The 19,557-nt window shown below is 42.7% G+C and overlaps 1 protein-coding gene across 1 annotated transcript in view; it reads left to right on the top strand.

The window, feature by feature from the left end:
• Positions 1-442: 442 nt before the first annotated feature.
• Positions 443-19,557, top strand: part of Cog3 (component of oligomeric golgi complex 3) — a 61,999-nt gene continuing 42,884 nt past the window's right edge. The window contains exons 1-8 of the mRNA XM_052732720.1: positions 443-732; positions 8,007-8,153; positions 13,042-13,103; positions 14,196-14,361; positions 14,999-15,073; positions 16,102-16,194; positions 17,098-17,223; positions 19,187-19,267. Coding sequence (XP_052588680.1) covers positions 559-732; positions 8,007-8,153; positions 13,042-13,103; positions 14,196-14,361; positions 14,999-15,073; positions 16,102-16,194; positions 17,098-17,223; positions 19,187-19,267 — 924 coding nt within the window. The 5' untranslated portion in view covers positions 443-558. The remainder of the gene's footprint in view (positions 733-8,006; positions 8,154-13,041; positions 13,104-14,195; positions 14,362-14,998; positions 15,074-16,101; positions 16,195-17,097; positions 17,224-19,186; positions 19,268-19,557) is intronic.

Below are 19,557 nucleotides of genomic sequence, written 5' to 3' on the forward strand. Positions count from 1 at the left end.
TCTTTTCAGTTGTTTGATACTATTAATGAAGCCTGATATGCGTGTCTTTGAATTTGTGTCTCCACAAACTAGTTTTCTAAAAGGGACGTTGCATAATCGAAAAATTTGTGCTCTTGGTTGCTATGTCAACATGGAAATCACTCACTACCTATCTGACAGCAAAGAAACGGTAGATCTTTGGAGTTCATCAATTCTCCTTTCTGTTGCGTGACTTACCTTACTTGGCAAAAAACTTCAACAACACATGACAATAAAGTTATGGATGTTGAGGATGAGGCTTCCGGTAGGGGCAAACCTATTTCCGCCCACGCCGCCTGTCTTTCGCTCTCTAGCTTCGGGTACATCCCAACCGGAAATGTTTACACTCCGTCGAAAGCCACGTCTGTTCTGGCCTCGGTCCCGCCCCCACGCCGGGGAAGCGTTTCCGGGGTCAGGGCGCTCGGGCCCGCCCCCGCCGCCGCCGCTGCGGCGCTGGAAACCTCGGTCCTCCCGGAAGTCCCCGGCTCTGCCTGTCCGGGTCCGGTTCTGCGCTGCTGAGAGGGGCCCAGCGCGGCGGGGATGGCGGAGGCGGCGCTGCTGCTGCTGCCAGAGTCGGCGGCCGAGCGGGACGCCCGAGAGAAGCTGTCTCTCTGGGATCGGAGACCCGACTCGATGGCGCCGCTGACAGACAGGCAGACGGACTCGGTGCTGGAGCTGAAGGCGGCGGTGGAGGACCTGCCGGTGCCCGCCGAGGTGAGGCGAGGGCGTGGGCAGCGCCCGTCCGCCCGTCCTGTGCGGGAATCTGGCCTGCCCTCCAGAGCCACCGTGGCGGATCCGGCGGGAAGGGCCTGCGTGTGCCCTGATGTCCGGCCACCTCGGCTGGCCCTGCCAGGTTGCGTGGACGTCCACGCGAGGGCATCGCCTTTCCCCCAGCGGCGTGGGACGGTTGGCCTGAGCCTTGCCCCCAGCGTCTTGCTTCAGATGTCCCAGGGTCAGGGTAACCCCGCTTCCCGTGAGCCTGGGGCGCTGTGCTCTGGAGTCCTGCTAGTCTGTATTACTGCATCTGGGAGTCATCTGGCTTGCTTGTTCCCGGGGGGCGAAGGGGCATCAGGGGATCAGAATTGGTCCCGAGTGACAGTTTCATTCATCACACACCAAGCTGTGAACTTTTGGTGTAGGTTATGGGAGATGAGATTAATTTAACCTGTAGTAAAGCAATAAAAAATAATTATTTTTGCAAGTTGACTTCAGTCATTAAGTAGTGCTTTTGGGTTTTAGCGTTAACATTTTAATCCAGTTACCACAGGGGCAGTATGCATGGTACCGTTTGTGTGGATAGTTTTATGTGGATAGTACCGTTTCCGTATAGTTATTAGTAAGAGAACTTTTTTACCAATTGTTTAGATGTTTGACAGGCTCTTCTAGTTTCGAGGCCCAGATTTTGGGTTATTTTATTAGCAGCGGTGGTTGTTTTTGATGCTGGAGGCATGCATTTCTATTCAGTTCCGAATTCTGTCCAAATGCCGATAGAATTTGGCGTTTTCACCTTTGCCCTCACGCTTTATAGAGGTGTGATTAGAAACGTTCTCTGCACCTTTGTGTGCTGTGCCGGAAAAATAGGTGTTCACAGGTGCGTTTTCCTGCCCACCTCCAGGATATCTTTCAGGAAATAGATCTGAGTAACCAAGGGAGCAAGTGAAAAGGTCTTTGACCTGCCTCTGTTTTATGCCCCGGATTATAGGCAGGTGTGGTGTGTGTGTTGCTGGGGATGAAACCTAGGGCCTTGCCATTGCCGGCTAAGCACTCTACCACAGACATTCGTACTCAGCCCAGAAACTGGCTTATGTATTTCCCAGTCTGTTCAGAATTTGTGTGCCCCATTATTGAAGCTGAGACGTGCACTACAAGAAACTTCATTGTTATTGCCATGGGGTATGAACTAAGTTTTCATCCTTTTTTAATATGGAGAGGGTTGGAAGTAAGTGGGAATCTTACTATTTTACACCATTCTTCCTTATTTATGCAACAGTACTTACCATTATCTTATGTTGTTACTTAACTCATTTTGCCACATGCCTCCACTGTGGTAGGAATTATGGATAGAGAATAGTAATAGCAATAATAATAAGAATAAATAATAGAAAAGACGAAATTTCCAGTTTTTGGGAGTTGACTTAATTATGGAGATCATGAGCCTATAATAGAAAAAAAAAATCAAATTAACAAACCAAGAAGGTACAGATGGTGATCCATTCAGTATATCAGAAAACTAAAATAGGATGGTGGGACCAGAATGGATGAGGGATGCCTTTTTATGGGAGGCCTAAAAGTAAGGGCAGATGTAAAAGTGGAGGGAGGCCTTTTATAGACAATGACAGCCTGGTGTGAGAACTGACATGGAGAACATGAAGCCAGCCTGGGAAAGGCTAAGTCAATAACCTTGTGGCTGGAAGAAAAAACATAAGACATTGGGTAGAGGATGTACTTAACAAGTTCAAGTACTGGGGGAGGGTCTCAGTATTAGAGCTTATTTACACCATCTTCAGAATCCCGGAGGGGCGTGTCCTCACTGCTTTCATTTCCCTGTATTAAAGTGTTCTGTGTCTGATGGGATAACATCACTGTTAAAAAATAGAATGTGTTTGTTCATTTAATTTACCTAACCAACGTATGTCCATAGACTTCTCTGTATCATTTCAATAAAGTATTTCCTGATCTATTGGAACTGGGCTGATTTAGTGGTCTAGTTGGTGTTCAGATAATGCTCAGTAAATATCATAAAGGTGTTAACATCTTTAGAAAGCAGCTTTCTCACTTATAAAAAAGCACTCCTGAGCCGGGCGGTGGTGGCGCACGCCTTTAATCCCAGCACTCGGGAGGCAGAGCCAGGCGGATCTCTGTGAGTTCGAGGCCAGCCTGGGCTACCAAGTGAGTTCCAGGAAAAGGCGCAAAGCTATACAGAGAAACCCTGCCTCGAAAAACCAAAAAAAAAAAAAGCACTCCTGGGCCTGGAGAGATGGTCCAGCCGTTAAAAGCACTTGCTGCTCTTGCAGAGGATCCAGGTTCAATTCCTAGTACTGACATGGTGGCTCACAACACATCTATAACCAGTTCTCTCTTCTGACCTCTGGCTCTAAACATGAATGTGCAAATACATGGAGGCAAAACACACAACATATAAAATGAGAAAGTGTAATAAAAATTCCTTACGTTGGGAAGTTGCATCTTTTTTTCTTTGAAAAGAGTTATATATTTAGATAGCAGTAGATAAAAGAATTTGCAGTAGAGTGGTTTCTTGTAGTCAGGCAAATTTTCCTATAACAGCGAATTTTTTTTGCTAAGTAGTTCTTGTTGAAGTGCTAAGTTAATTTGCTTTGAAATCTATCTGTAATTTACTGCCATAGCTGTTGTTTTCTTGTAGGTGTGTGACCTTGGTCGTGATAATTAACTTCTGCATGCTTCTGTTTTCTTTGTTGTAAAATAGAAGCTTATCTCACGGGGAGTTGTGAAAATTAAAGGCAGTCATGTGCATAAACGGTGCATGGCAAGCTTCTTGCTAATATTACATTATTCATGTGATCTCTTTCAAACAATGAATGTTTTAAAAGACTAGATTAGAATCTGGAGCTAGTTTAGGTGTCACTGAGACTGAAGATAAGAAAGAAAGTGTTTTGGTCCTTGGAAGGTTCTGAGACTCCAACCTCAATGATAGACTCTAAACAGAGAAAGTGTTGTCAGTTCAGTTGGGGAACGGACTGATCAGACTGACTCTAAAAGTCCCTTTCTCAGGCCAGGATTTTCCAAGAATTAGGGCTTATGGGAGGAAGCGACATTTGTCCTTTCCTGGATTGGCTCAACTGGTTGAGGTAGTACTATGTGATTTATTGTAATTACTATTTAGTATGCTCATGTCCATTTGTATAGACTGTACAGTAGCTTTCCAACATGGCCAGCCATGTCTGTGCTCTCGTCTGTCTGGTGGTGTGTCTGCTCTCTCCTGAAGCCAGGGCAGGGCAGTGAGGGAGGCTCTGACTGGGTCAGAAGCAGTGTGCTGGGGACACCGCCACATCCCCTTTGACTTGCCACTCTAGTTCTGCTATTTTGTGGAAAGAATTTAGTGGGACATAAGTACTCAAAGGGGTAATTTTCTCTTATGCTGTTAAAAGCAAGATGTCAAAATTTATTATTTAAAATTGTTTTTCTTCAAAAGTTAAAGTATTCTTTAAAGTATTTCTCTTTAAAATTATTATTTCTTTAAAGTGGTTGTATTGTGGTTTCTTTCCTAGTTAGTTTGAGAGAAAAAGTTTCTTATTAGTAAGAGTAAGGGTACAGGGACCCTCCTGCTTCTTGTTTAAATTTAAAGTTTTTTATTTTTTAGATATTATTATTTGTCCTGAGACAGGTTTCCCTGTGTAGCCCTGGCTGTTCTGGAACTCACTCTGTAGACCATGCTGGCCTAGAACTCACAGAGATCCATCTGCCTCTGACTCCCAAGTGCTGGGATTAAGGCAGTCACCACCACCATCGCTTGGCTGTATATGATATTTTCAATCATATACATGCATGTGTGTCTGTGTGTGGGTTTGTGCATGAGAGTGAATGCCCCCGGAGACTAGCAGAGGATGTTGGAGTCCCTGGAGCTGGAGTTTAATGTATTGATCTGAATCTATATGCTTCCTGGGTGTATACCACCTGGCATGGGTGCTGGGAACTGAACTGGCATTCTTAACTGCTGAGCCGTTTCTCCAGCCCCATAATTAAAGGTCTTATGATTGGAAATTAATTAGTATTTGTGCTTGAAGTAATCGAATTGAATGCTCTTGGATAAATATGATCTTAGACTATCATACTTACTCATAATTAGATTATAGAATGTGTCTGGAATATCTTGAGCAGCTTCTCATGGATCCAGAGTCTTTTCTGGTAAAATAATTTAGAATATAACATTTTTTTTTGGTTTAAAATAAACTGAGCACATGTCTACCACCTCTTGGGTCCATTTGAAATGACAGAAATTCATGCATGGTACACTCAAAAAATCAATGTAAAGACTTAGCAACCAAACAAGACATAAATATTCTGAATTTTGATAGTTTGAAATGGTTAGGAGTTTTTTGTTCAGGTCCAGCCTCAGTCTTCGGCAGGTCCTTTGTCCCTGGGTCTTGGAGCTGGGGCTTTGCCATTGACTCTGTTTCCCTTAGCTGCGGGAGACTTCTGATGGTCTGGGTCCTGTGTGGTTTCTTGTCTGTTGTCCGGAGTGGAAGGTTTTTCCTTTCCCCCTTTTCCAGCTATACTGGGGTGCTGTGTTCTGTGGCTGACAGAAGTTGCTGCCCTGCACTGCACCCAGTGACCTAAGGCGTTTATCCACTGGGGAGGAAGGGCTAGGTGGGCTTTGTACCCTGCCTTCCATAGGGGCAGCCGCTCCTCTCTTCAGGTGGGTACCACCTTGTTCACCTGCTTGCCCATGGCTCTCTAGTGGAGTTTGTGAGCAGCTGTGGCTTCTTCCTGAGTCAGTGGCTTCCAGATGCTTCCACTTACATTCTAGTCCTTAGTGGTTGGTGACAAATTAATTGGAGAATTCTTTTTAGCCGCTTGCATGGTGCTTGTCATCCCTTTCCCCTTGGTTTCCCACAAAGCATCACTGGAAATGTCCGTCTTTCTCCAGCTTGAGTGATTTTATTTATGTGTACAAGTGCTTTGTCTGCATTATGTATGTGTACCATGTTTGTGCCTAGTGCCCACGGAGGCCAGAAGAGAGTATCAGGCCCCCTGGAGCTGGAGTTACAGATGGCTGTGAGTGGGTACTGGGAATTGAACCCAGGTCTTCTGTAAGAACAAGTGCTTGTAACCACTGAGCCATCTCTTCAGTCTTTTCCCCCGGGTTTAGTTTGCATGGTTATCCTGCAGCCTGAGCTATAATGTATTTAAGAATACTTAACACTTGCTGGCAAGATGGCTTAGTGAGTAAAAGTCTTTGTGGGCAAGCTGATTGAACCTGCATTCAGTCTCTGGACCCACGTGGTGGAAGGAGAGAACTGATTTGTTAAGTTGTCCACAAGAGGTCACACACAAACGCTAAATAAATATAATAAAAACTTAAAAAGGAATACTTATGCTTTTGTAAATTATTTAGCTTTTGCATGTTTGTGTGCAAGCAGCATGCACTTCGGTCTCTTCATCCAGGTGTAGGCCTGCATGTTTACTGGGACGTTTGTCAACTCCGAGCTGGAGGCATCACTTCTTCCCTTTACATCTTACTTACCTTCTGCTACTTACATTACTGCTTCTCCTTTACATCTTCCCTACCTTAACTGTGATCTCTTGTTACAGAACTTTTACTACACACAATACTGCAAAGGTAGCTTAGTTACTATTCTGTTCTCAAGAAGCATTGTAGATTCAGATCAATAAATTTATTCTGTTGCTGCCCCTAAATGAGAGTAATAAAGAACTATGATTGCTATTAATAGGAATAATAGAAAGTACTTCTAATGTCAGTAGTTCAATTTTATTGAGTATTTACTATGTGGCAGGTCTTACGTTAAGTGTTCTACATGCAACGTTGTCTCTCTCTCTCTCTCTCTCTCTGTGTGTATGTGTGTGTGTGTGTGTGTGTGTGTGTGTGTGTGTGTGTGTGTGTGTGTGTGCCCCTTGGTTAATTGGGGTGCTTCCACAATGCGGGTGTAGGTGCTGTTTATCTCAGTTATAGTCTGTCTTCAGAACCCCTAATGGCGGCACACAGTTGCTGGTGACACTTTAGACTCAAGGTAGATTTCACTGGGTTTGAGAACTTGAATTCTTTCTGGGCCACAGCACTTTTATATCTGGTTTATATGAATTGTGATGTCCCAATAAGACACTTGCCTTTGGCTAGGACCCTCCTGACTCCTGAGTCTGAGTCATTTGTGTACAAGGACCTTCCTGATCATGTTTGCTGCTGTTGGCTAGCACTCGGAGAAGCCAGTGCCGCCGCCTTGGCTCCTCACAGTAGTTTTGGCATTGCTACTGGATCTGTATGTGAGAAGAGGAGAAATTGGGGACTAGAGTGGTGACTTTCCCCAACACCACCCAGCCTGTACATAACCAGGAGGCTTTCAACCAGGCTTCACTTTAGTGTATTTACCATGGAAGTATAGCCCTGTGTGAACACAGATGCAACCTCCCCATATTCAAGACTCCTGTTTCTAGATTAGTAGCGGGATATTTGTGTATCTAGCTTATTTGAGCTTTAAAGAAAAAGCCCTGTCTTAGGATGGAATGTCTGCATTTAGAAAGAAAGCAATTTCCTAAGACCTTGAGTCATGACTTATGTTAGAAGACTCTAAATGCCGTGAGCTGAGGCTGAAAAGTAGAATTGAACCTAACAACAGGCCTTGTTGCTTTCCCTGCCCCCCGCTTCTGGTTTCTTTTAGGTCTGCAAACAGCTTGTCTAGTATGTGACTTCAGGTAAATTAATACCAAAGCTAAAGTATTGTTCGTAGTGGGTAGTGAGAGAGTCCCATTGGTGTCACAGGGAGGCTTGTCCCTGGGCTCCTCTGAGATTCTTCCTGGTCTCTTCTCTGTGGTTGGATCTCACAGTATGTCAGTGGAGGTGAGGTGTACCATGGGTGGAGGTGGTAGGAGGAGACAGTTTGTTGTTTAATGATTGTGGTTTGTTAATTCTGTTGGTTGGTCAGGCCTTTGTGTTAGATCCTGCAGGGAACACACTACCTGAAACAGCACACAGGCTTCCCTTTGTCTAATGCTAGTTTACAGAGGTTCAGGTCGTTCTACACAGAGTCGTCCATTGTTGGAAAGCTGACTCAACAATCAGACCTTGCTACTGAGCGACACTCGTGTCCTAGTTACATCTTGAGAGTGGCATCTATCCCAAAGAGGGCAAGTGGGGATTGTTACTACTGTGTGACAGTCCCTGATCTCAGAGGACTTAAAGGGGATATTCCTTTCTCTTTGAACACAAGATAGAAACAATTGAGTTGATTTAAGAGAATTTTCAAGTTAAGTGTCTTATGGCTTTCTTTTTCAAGCTCCCAATTGAAGACGTCTGCAGCTTGGCATCCCAGTCACTGCCCATTGAGCTGACTGCTGTGGTGCCTGAATCTACAGAAGACATCCTCTTGAAAGGCTTTTCTTCTTTAGGAATGGAAGAAGAAAGAATTGAGACTGCACAGCAGGTAAATGGTACCATCTTTTCTAGGGACATTGGATTATCCTAGGTGTCTCAGCATAGGCTAAAAAAAAAAAAAAAAAAAAAAAAAGGACAGTGTAGCCATGTCTGATTTGCACATGTTTTCTAGGGTAGCTATGAACATGGTCCAACACTTGCAGATGGCAACATGAAATCACAGTACCCGGAAGGGCACCAGCATCAGGTCTTTGCAGAGCAGTCTTGATTTTTTGTTAGTTTTAGGCGTTAACTGTTTTAAGAGACCTTGTTGCCTATCTTAGTTAGGATTTCTATTGCTGTGAAGAGACACTATGACTACAGTAACTCTTGTAAAGGAAACCATTTAATTGGGGCTGGCTTACTGTTTCAGAGGTTTAGTCCATTATTGTCATGATGGGAAGCAAGGCAGAATGCAGGCAGACATGGTGCTGGAGAAGGAGCTGAGAGTTCTATGTTTGGATCGGCAGACAGCAGGAAGAGAGAAGAAATACTAGGCCTGGCCTGAACATCTGAAACCTCAGAGCCCACCCCCTAGTGACGTACTTCCTCCAGCAAAGCCATACCTCCTAATAGTGCCACTCCCTGGTGACCAAACATTCAAATCTATGAATCTCTGTGGGCCATTCTTTTTCAAACCACCACCTTGCCCAATTGTATTGCAATATAGATAAAAATATGATAAGATAATAGAATAACCTAATAGGGCTGGAGTGATGGCTTATTGGTTACTCTTCAGGAGATCTAGGTTTGATTCCTAGCACCCACATCAGATTGCTAAAAGCTGTTGTTTTGTTTGTTTGGTTTTTAAGACAGGGTTTCTCTGTTTGTAGCCTTGGCTGTCCTGGAACTCGCTCTGTAGACCAACTGACCTCAAACTCATAGAGCTCCGCCTGCCTCTGCCTCCCAAGTGCTGGGATTAAAGGTGTGTGCCACCACCGCCCGGTTTCTCACATTTTAACTCCAGATCCAGGGGATCTGAAGCCCTCTTCTGACATTCGTGGGCACTAGGCATGCACGTGGTACGTAGACATATACAGAGGCAAAACACTTACACAGATAAATAATTTTCAAAAAGGTAGTAAGAATAAATCTTTATAAAAATACATACATCTAGATGCCATACATACATCCTTCTCTACTTATTGCTTTGTAATTCTCTTTTAAAATCCTAAATGTTTTCTTTAGATGAAAGTTTATAATTATTTTACAGTAATTTAGCATGTACTTTGGTATTTCCTTATTGCTAATTACGAACCTTAATGTGTAGCAGTTTCTATAGATGCTTCCCTGTTTATTCTTTCTGACTTGGTAGAGAGTTAGAGCTCTCTGTGCCTACACCACCCTGAACACACTGATCTCATCTGATCTGGGGAGCTACGCAGGGCTGGGCCTGGTTAGTACTTGAGGGGAGAGTTAGCGCTGGCTGAGACAGGAGGATCACCAGTTTGAGGCCAGATATATAGCAGGTTCAAAGGCATTCTGGGCTACATAAGCTCTGTCTCTAATTCAAAAGCAAAGACAAAAAGAGTTAAAGCTGAGGCATTTCCAAATGAAACATAAAGCAGTTGTACGGAATTACATGCATTCTAAGTCAAAAGAGGTGGTGAAGAAAGCAAAGGAGAGCTCTTGCTGTACTTAGGCTGGCCTATGTGTTCCCCTGTTGTAAAGTTAGGTTGACTTACATCTGCTCCTGCTGTAGTCAGGCTGACCACATCTGCTCCTGCTGTAGTCAGGCTGACCACATCTGCTCCTGCTGTAGTCAGGCTGACCACATCTGCTCCTGCTGTAGTCGGGCTGACCCACATCTGCTCCTGCTGTAGTCAGGCTGACCACATCTGCTCCTGCTGTAGTCAGGCTGACCACATCTGCTCCTGTTGTAGTCAGGCTGACCACATCTGCTCCTGCTGTAGTCAGGCTGACCACATCTGCTCCTGCTGTAGTCAGGCTGACCACATCTGCTCCTGTTGTAGTCAGGCTGACCACATCTGCTCCTACTGTAGTCAGGCTGACCACATCTGCTCCTGCTGTAGTCAGGCTGACCACATCTGCTCCTGCTGTAGTCAGGCTGACCACATCTGCTCCTGTTGTAGTCAGGCTGACCTACATCTGCTCCTGCTGTAGTCAGGCTGACCACATCTGCTCCTGCTGTAGTCAGGCTGACCACATCTGCTCCTGCTGTAGTCAGGCTGACCACATCTGCTCCTGCTGTAGTCAGGCTGACCACATCTGCTCCTGCTGTAGTCAGGCTGACCACATCTGCTCCTGTTGTAGTCAGGCTGACCACATCTGCTCCTGCTGTAGTCAGGCTGACCACATCTGCTCCTGCTGTAGTCAGGCTGACCACATCTGCTCCTGCTGTAGTCAGGCTGACCTACATCTTAAAGTCAGCTCCATTACTTACCATCATTTGTGAGTTTCAGCAAATTACTTATTTTTTTTGGTTTTTAGTTTCTGAGTTTGTAAAACATGGATGATAATATATCTGTCTCATATGATTTTTATGAGAATTAAATAACACAAGCAGATATAGTGTGTAGGAAGCACAGAATAAATGCTTAGAAAATGTTAGTCAAGTTAGATGACAAGCTTGTACTTCCACTCTGAGAGCTGGAGACGGTGATCTTGTACTGTCTGTGAACGTTATTGGACTGTTTGAAACAATCATTTTCTCCCTTCCACATTGTCTTAGGTACAGACAGGCGGATTCAGCATGGCGCTTTGATCTGACACTGTACTGTGCCCTCCCCTCCCTTTGCTGTCCTCTCTGCCCATCTTCCTCCGCTCTCCTTGTTTTTATTAGGAAGTTTTTTATTCATTTTACATACCAACCACAGGTCCTCCTCTCATTCCCCCCTCCTGCTCCCCGCCAGCTTCCCCCCAACCCCTTCCTCCACTCTTGCTGATCATCTCTCACCAAATAGTTCCCCTTCTGTGAAAACACAATCTTCTGTATTAAATTCACACTTGCATATCTCTCTAATAGTTTAAAGCATCTACTGTGTTGGGTTATGATTTATATATGATAAAATTTACTTTAAGTGTCAGCCAGATTAAGTTTGGTGAGTGTATATACTGGTATAACTACCGCTATGGAGATACAAACCTGATGTGAAGCCTGTTCAGGCTTTCTCTGTGTAATAGTCCTAGCTGTCCTAGAACCAGACTGGCCTGGAACTCATAGAGATCCGCCTGTCTCTGCCTCCCAAGGGCTGCGCTGTTGCTGTTTTTATTTTTGTATTTTGAGACAGAGTCTTGTGTAGTATAGGCTGACTGTCTTAGTCAGGGTTTCTATTGCTGTGAAGAGACACCATGACCACAGCAACTCTTATAAAGGAAAACATTTCATTGCGACTGGCGTACAGTTCAGAGGTTTAGTCCATTGTCATCATGGTGGGAAGCATGGCGTCACTCAGACAAACATGGTGCTTGAGAGGTAGCTGAGATTTCTACATCTGGATCGGCAGGCAGCAGGAAGAGACAGTGAGCCACTAGGCCTGGCTTGAGCTGAGACCTCAAAGCTCACCCCCTAGTGACACACTTCCTCTAACAAAGTCACATCTACTCCAGCAAGGCCACACCTCCTAATAGTGCCACTTCCTGTGAGCCTATAGGGGCCATTTTCCTTCAAACGACCATGCTGGCCTTATATTTACGATGCAGCCCTAGCTGGTTTTGAACTTATCTTCCAGCCTCTACTTCCCAAGTGCTGAGATTACAGGTGTGTGCTACCATACCTAGCTAAAATAGAAAACATTTTTATCACCCCTTAATTTCTTTTGTAAATGAACCCTCTTACCTGTTGTGTGTGTTTGTTTTTCTTCTCTGTTTCCCCCGCTCCCCTCGCATCCCTTCCCCAGTGTTTTACTGTGTAGCTGAGGCTGGCCTTGGACTTGTGATTCTCTTGCTTCAGCTTTATGTGCTGGTATTGCAGGCATGTTTGACCATGCTAGATTTTATCTATTTTAAATAGTGGATGATTTCTAGAACATTGGTGTAGGGGCAGATACAGCCTCAAGTCCATATTCTCTTTTAGTTTTCATTTTTATTTTATGTGAGTGGATGTTTTGCTTGCATGTATGCCTGTGTACCACTTATGTGCCTGGTGCCCTCAGAAGCCGGAAGAAGGCATTGGATCCCCTGGAACTAGAGTTACAGACATTTGTGAGCCATCATGTGGATGCTGGGAATTGAATCGGGTTCTCTGGAAGAACAAGCCAGTTCTCTTGACTACTGAGCCATCTCTTCAGCCTCCCCAGAGTCCATATTCTTAATTCACTATGTGATTTTCAAGTTTATATTTTCACCATTCTTATTAGGTAATATTAATATCTACCCCAAATCCTATAATTCTTCAAACTTGGCAAACTAAGAACCAGATATTAGTTTCTTTTTTTTTGGTTTTTCGAGACAGGGTTTCTCTGTGTAGCTCTGTGCCTTTCCTGGATCTCACTCTGTAGACCAGGCTGGCCTCAAACTCACAGAGATCCACCTGCCTCTGCCTCCCGAGTGCTGCATTAAAGGTGTGCGCCACCACCGCCCGGCTCAGATATTAGTTTCTTAAGAAGAAATAATTATTTTTTATATGTGTCTTTAATACTGCTCCTTCCTTGACACTGGAAATGACCAATGCTTTTCATATTCTTTGCCCTCCTGGCATATAGATGTATGTATGTATGTATGTATCTGTATCTATCTATCTATCTATCTATCTATCTATCTATCTATCTATCTATCTATCTATCTGAAGCTCAGAGTTAATTATTAGTGGCTGAGCCCTGGAAATAAGACTTGATTAGGTAATGCTGCCCTTTAACTCATCCTCTACCATACCATGTGATCACTTTCCGTTCATCTCTTTTAGTTTGATTGACAGAATAATACTTTCTATTTTCCAGTTCTTCTCATGGTTTGCAAAGCTGCAAACTCAGATGGATCAGGATGAAGAAACTAAATATAGGTATGTGTGGGTCCTTTATTTGTTGGATTTTCTGATTTTTACATCATAGTCATCTCAAGTTACCAGAAAACTTAACAGTCAGATTTTCCTTACTACTAGGCAGGGCGAGGATTGGGTTCTAAGTGACTTTAGAAAAGGAGCTGCAGAAAGGACTTGGGTCAAGAAGTCGTATGGGAGTTCTGTGAGGGGTTTGTGATCTCAGGGGAAACATCATGGACGACCTTAGGATGGCCGTCTGGATAGTATGGCTAGCATATGCTGATAGGGGAGAATGACACACAGTTTCTCTCCGAGTTTAGATATGGGTTCTGCATTAATGTTCAGTTAGCATTTATTTACAGCCATTATTTTTTTTGTTTTGTTTTGTTTTTGTTTTTTTGAGACAGAGTCTCGCTACATAGTCCTGGCTATCCTACAGTTCATTGTGTAGACCAAGCTGACTTCGATCTCACAGAGATTTGCCTGTCTTTGCCTCCCAAGTGGTGGGATTAAAGGTGTGCATCACTATGCCTGGCGTATTCATGGGCATTATTGCTAGGCAGTGTGCTATGGATGCATAATCCTATTTTATCTATAGCAGATCTTCAAGGAAACATTCCCATTCCCATTTTACAGATGGCCAGCCTGAGGCTTGGACACATTAACTACCAGTGTCGTTTAGACTTAGGTAGAGCTCCAGTTTGGACCATTGCCTTCTAGTCTCAGATCCAAAATTCTTTTCACATCACATGGTCTTTGGAGGTGGCAGTTACCTGAAGGAGTAACCTAATTTGCTGCCTTGGGATGTCCTGGTGTCCCCATCTTTGAAGGTTGATACCTGTGATTTATTGACTTACATGCAAGAAACCAGGTTGTGGCTCTAAGGCCAATTCCTTTTATTGGTTGTGGTGACAGTGATTCGTCTTCCTAAGCATCAGAGTAGTTTATAGGCTAGCTTTTGCTGTAAATCTGAGAGTTAGAAATTTTGGAAGTGTAGGTCAGGTTTTCCACCTGAAATTGGTGATTTTGGAAAAGATGAGACGGTATTGTTTATTGACTCTGCTTGTTGGGGGAAAATATTATTGCCAATCCCCTCTTGGTTCTGTTTTCTAGACAGATGAGGGATTACTTGTCTGGGTTTCAGGAACAGTGCGATGCTATACTGAGTGATGTGAACAGTGCTCTTCAGCATCTGGAGTCACTGCAGAAGCAGTACCTTTTTGTGTCCAATAAGACAGGAACTCTTCATGAAGCCTGTGAACAGCTCCTAAAAGAACAGGTAATTGAGAATGAGGGGAGAGAGAGGGCCAGCGATTAATTTTAAATAGATGAATGCTATTCCATTTTAATTTCCTTAATTCCTCTGAGTAGACACTGAAGGTTGCTCTATATTAGACTTGGCTAAACATGCAGATTGCTGTAAAGGGAGCAGAGCCAGAGGCAGACTTCCTTGTTTTGATCTGCTAGGTGCAGCTGCAGGGTGGACTGGTTGCTTTGCTCTGTCCACTGTTATTGACATTTTCAGACAAGCAGAGTGATTGCACTATTGGTGGTTTTGTTTCGTTTTTGTTTTTGTTTTTGTTTGGCTTTTTTAAAATTTAGTTCTGGCTGTCCTGGAACTTGCTCAGGCCAAAGGGTTTTTGTTTTTAATCAGCTGCCTGAGGAGGTTGTACTTTAACTTGTGAGTTGCAGATAGAGCATTGAAGTTACTATATTTTAGAATTTTCTCTGTATTTTTGTGTGTTTTTAAAAGGCAGGCACTTATTTTTATAAAAGATCGCATAATACTAATTATTGTCTCCTTTTGTTCTGATTTAAACTTCAGTGTCAAATATAACTCTATTCAAAGTAGTTTTGACATTAGGGTACCGATTGGTGTGTTTTTATAATAATTTTTTTTTTCTTTAAAATGTGAGTCGGAACTTGCTGATCTTGCTGAGCACATCCAGCAGAAGCTGTCCTATTTTAATGAATTGGAGACGATTAACACAGTAAGTGTGTGGTACTATTCTGTAAAAGTTAGTGAAATTTTATATTTCCCTTTTGTTGTAATCTTAAAGAGTATAAAGTGATGCTTGAACTGAATAGTTGTTTGCTGATGGAGTTTCTGATTTAAGCAAGATACCATTATCAGTTCAGAACTTCCCACATGTGATTTAAGTAGACTTAGGTAGAATTTCTCCAATTGTGTTATTGTTATGGCTCTTTTTGTTGATTCTTGTTCTAGAATCTTCCCTCTAAGCTGTGAAAATTAGGATAATAAGTGTTCAGTTTTAAGTCTTGCTGTGTTGTGTTTCTATAGTACCATCCACATACTTTTAAGCCACTACTCATGTTCAGTTTGAAGAAGTATATAGTCCTCATAAAGCAGGTAATAAGGGCTTCTGAGTAAACTGTATTTCTACGTTTCTGACTTGTTAGTCATAATTATTTATAAATCATGTTATTAATTATTAAAATAATTGTAATTATTGGAGCTTAATATTAAAGACATAAAAGTAAAGCTGGCAGCCATTTAGATGTGGGCTACTGTGGGAACTGGTTCTTGGGCAAACCACTTCTGTATCAAGACAGAATAAATGGCTAGTGACAGTTGGCTTTGCTTTTCTGTGTTGGAAATCGAACCCAGAGCCCCGTGAGCATGCTCAGCAAGTGCTGTGACTGCTAGTTAATCCTTTAGCCATAAAGAAGTGGCCAGTGTCCAAATGTAGACAGATTATATGTTGTGAAGTTGTGGAAAGTGGGACACTTGGGTCTGAGATGTATTAATTCAGTTTATTGTTGCACAACAACGTAGAGAAAACACTTCTGGGTTCTTTTCTGCCTTGTTTTGCTAGGTTGACGTTTACTAGCTTGTTATACATGGACTACAGTTGAGGATATTTTAGTGATTGTTAAAGGCTTTTCATTAGCCTAAAAGTACACTATTATATTTAAAAAGAAATACGTCAGTTCTAGTTAATAATTTTCAATGTTTACTTTTTTTGTTGTTAATTGTTTCTTTTCCTTCTGCTTGAAGAAATTGAATTCTCCCACGTTGTCTGTGAATAGTGAAGGATTTATCCCTATGCTGGCCAAGTTAGATGATTGTATAACATACATTTCATCTCATGTAAGTCATACTTTTATGCTTTAAAAATATTAACACTTCTACTATATCTCTTACACATTTATTTTTTCCCAGTGGAAAAAGTGTAGTCAGCTTCTCTGTATGGCTTTCTTAGGTGGGTTCAGCCACTTGTGCGTCACACAGACTATAAAGAACCTTTGGTTTGTTTGTTCCGAACATGTACAGCGTGTTTTCCTCGTCATTGTTCCCTGGATGGTGTAGAACAATAGCTGTCTCTATAGCTATATTACATTAGTCTCAAAGGAACTCGGTGATGATGCTCATTTGGTATGTCCTTTGGGGTCCTGGAAGTAGTGCTATCTGAATACCGAGGGATGACTATATATCTGTAACATGCTGAAGAAAAACTAGTGCTTTTTTTGGTTGCTGTTCTTAGTGTTCAAAGTACTTCCGGTTTCTGAGTGTCTCCTGGAGTGGGAAGGACCCTCTGATTCGGCTTTATGCTACCTAAAAGGATGTGACATTTCAGGTGTTCACTCATGGATGTGCGAGATGCTCTTTGGAAATCTAGTTACCCGTGTGAGGGGTGCGGGGGGGATGGAGGGAAGGAGAGAAGGGACAAGCCCTTTCATCTTAGTCCTCTCCTGACCTTCTGAGGATGCACTGCTGTTCTTATTTCCCCAGCTCCATCCTGTTACCTCACACCAGCCTCGGGGTTAGCGGGCCTCTGACATTGATTTTGTCTGCAGCTGTGAACGCTGGCTAGCCTGTTTTGTGCCCGGCACCGAGGATTTGGCTCCAACCAAGTCCTTCAAGTGTCTTCTTCCCGGAGCTTATGATCTACAGAGCTCCAGATACTGCTTTGCATACAGGACACCTTGGTTCTTGTTGGAAGTTTGCTTATTGTTAATATTTATTTCTTTTGTAAATTTCTTTGTTTTACAGCCTAATTTTAAAGATTATCCTGTATACTTACTGAAGTTTAAACAATGTCTTTCTAAAGCTTTGCACCTCATGAAGACATATACTGTGAACACACTGCAGACTCTCACAAATCAGTTACTGAAAAGGGTGAGTTAGCTGATCCCAGGGACAGCTTGAGTTTGATTTTGATTTATTTGCCTTCCACAACTTGTCTGGATTAATACTGTATAATTAACATTTTTATCCTTACTAAATAAGAATATATGTACAGTTTTTATTAATAGAGAAATATGACTGTCCCATGTAGCTGAGTTAGTAGAGCCCTTGCCTAGTATTATAAAGTCCTGGTTTCAACCCCTAACACCAGGGGAAATATTTATTTATTTATTTATTTATTTATTTATTTATTTATTTATTTATTTATGGTTTTCAGGTGAAATATTTAAAAAGAGGAAAATTATTTTTAATTATCTGCCATTCAAACTTACTCAGTTTTACTATTTTTGATTTATTTCCTGTCAATATTTTTATGGAAAAGCCAAAAAGAATTTTTCGGATAACAAATACCTTATATTGCAAATTACAGTTTATCACATAGTACTGGGTTCTCTTCATACTTCTTGGATATTTTTCTATGTATGTATGTGTCATGCAATATAGTCAACCCAGCTGGGGGGTGGTGGTGGTGCACACCTTTAATCCCAGCACTCAGGAGGCAGAGCCAGGCGGATCTCTGTGAGTTCGAGGCCAGCCTGGTCTATAGAGCGAGATCCAGGACAGGTACCAAAACTACACAGAGAAACCCTGTCTCGAAAAACCCAAACCAAAAAAATATATTTATATAGTCAACCCCCAAAATCCATTGCTTTGGCCATGGATAACTATTACAGTGCTGTAATTGCACCCAGGGCCTTGGACACACCAGGCAAGCGTTCTACCGCTGACTTACACATTCAGCCCATGGGGTTTTGAGACAAGGTATCACAGTGTTGCTCAGCCTGGCCTTGACTTTGTGGTCCTCTTGCATCTTGGATGCTGGTATTATAGGCACATGCCATCATACCTTGCAGCATGCATATTTCTATTGAGTGTGTCCTAGAGTTTACTATTGTATTAGAAATGTATGTTGAAAAGGGAGCTCATGAGGTCCTTGCTGTCATAGTGATGTATTTAAAAATAATAACTAGTAAAAAAGATGAAAGAAAAAAATGTATTTACAAATTAGTAGATGCTAGGTACAAAAGTACCACACACTGACTAGGTTAGAAAATAAGAGTAGACTTGTCTAGGTTGGTTGCTGAACATAATTCTTCCCAAGGAAAACACCATGAAGGCTATATTTTACTTTGGAAGCTCACTTTTCAGGTGGGCATTCTTATGACCTATGCTGTTTGGGAGACGGAGGCAGGAGGATAAGTAGTTCAAGGCCACTCTGGGCTCCACAGTGAGTTCAAGATAGTCAGTATAACTCATGAGACCTGTCTCAAAGTAAAACCACCACACTAAAGATAGTCTGGGATGTTGTTTCGAGGTTGAGCAGTGCCTAGAACGTGCCAGGCCTTAGATTCAGTCCTATTAAGGCAGAAGAAAGAGAAATGTAAACTTACGTCCTCAAGGACATGCACTGAAATGTCAGAGATGTTAAAAATTTGGCCAGTGTCTTATACTCCTTAAGTAGCAGTTTAAGTCTGAATTTAGTTCTACTTACTGCCAAAATTCAAGTAATACAGGATAAATTTGAACTATAAAGGAGAGAGTGATAGCTCCGTTAATTCTCAGCTGTAACAATATTAACACATAACCTCTCTGAGATTTTCTTTTCTAAGCTTTTGGTTGGAATGGAGGCCAAGCAGTAGACGTATGAAGTGGTTAGTGTTCCTTTTTTTTTTTTTTTTCCCCTGAGACAGGGTTTCTCTGTGTAGCTTTGCGCCTTTCCTGGATCTCACTCTGTAGACCAGGCTAGCCTTGAACTCACAGAGATCCACCTGTATCTGCCTCCCCAGTGCTGGGATTAAAGGCATGTGCTACCACCGCCTGGCTTTAGTGTTCCTTTTCTGTGGAATTACGTGTTTGCTAATACCTTTCTTCCCTCTTCCCCCTGTTTCTTCAGGATCCCTCATCAGTACCTAATGCAGACAATGCATTCACACTATTCTATGTGAGATTCCGAGCTGCTGCCCCCAAAGTCAGAGTAAGTCTGTTGACGCATATTGAATATTGCTCTGGAAAATTTCAGCCAGCCCTTTGGGAGTCCTCCTGTGCCTTTTCTTTTGCTTATTCCAGGAAATGAACTTGAGTGAAAGGAAGGCATTGCCCCTTTCACACTACTTAGCAATTAAAGTCTACAGAGAGCAATCTGTTGGCCCTTCCTGTGATGCTCAGGGTGGTTTCTAGATGAAACCTTGGATTTGGAGAGCTGGCGAGATGGCTCAGATGTAAAAGTGCTTGCTGCCAAGCCTGATGACCTGAGTGCAATCCCTG

Source organism: Peromyscus californicus, unplaced genomic scaffold (assembly GCF_007827085.1).
Source record: "Peromyscus californicus insignis strain IS unplaced genomic scaffold, ASM782708v3 Scaffold_12__1_contigs__length_115047231, whole genome shotgun sequence".
Taxonomy (NCBI): domain Eukaryota; kingdom Metazoa; phylum Chordata; class Mammalia; order Rodentia; family Cricetidae; genus Peromyscus; species Peromyscus californicus.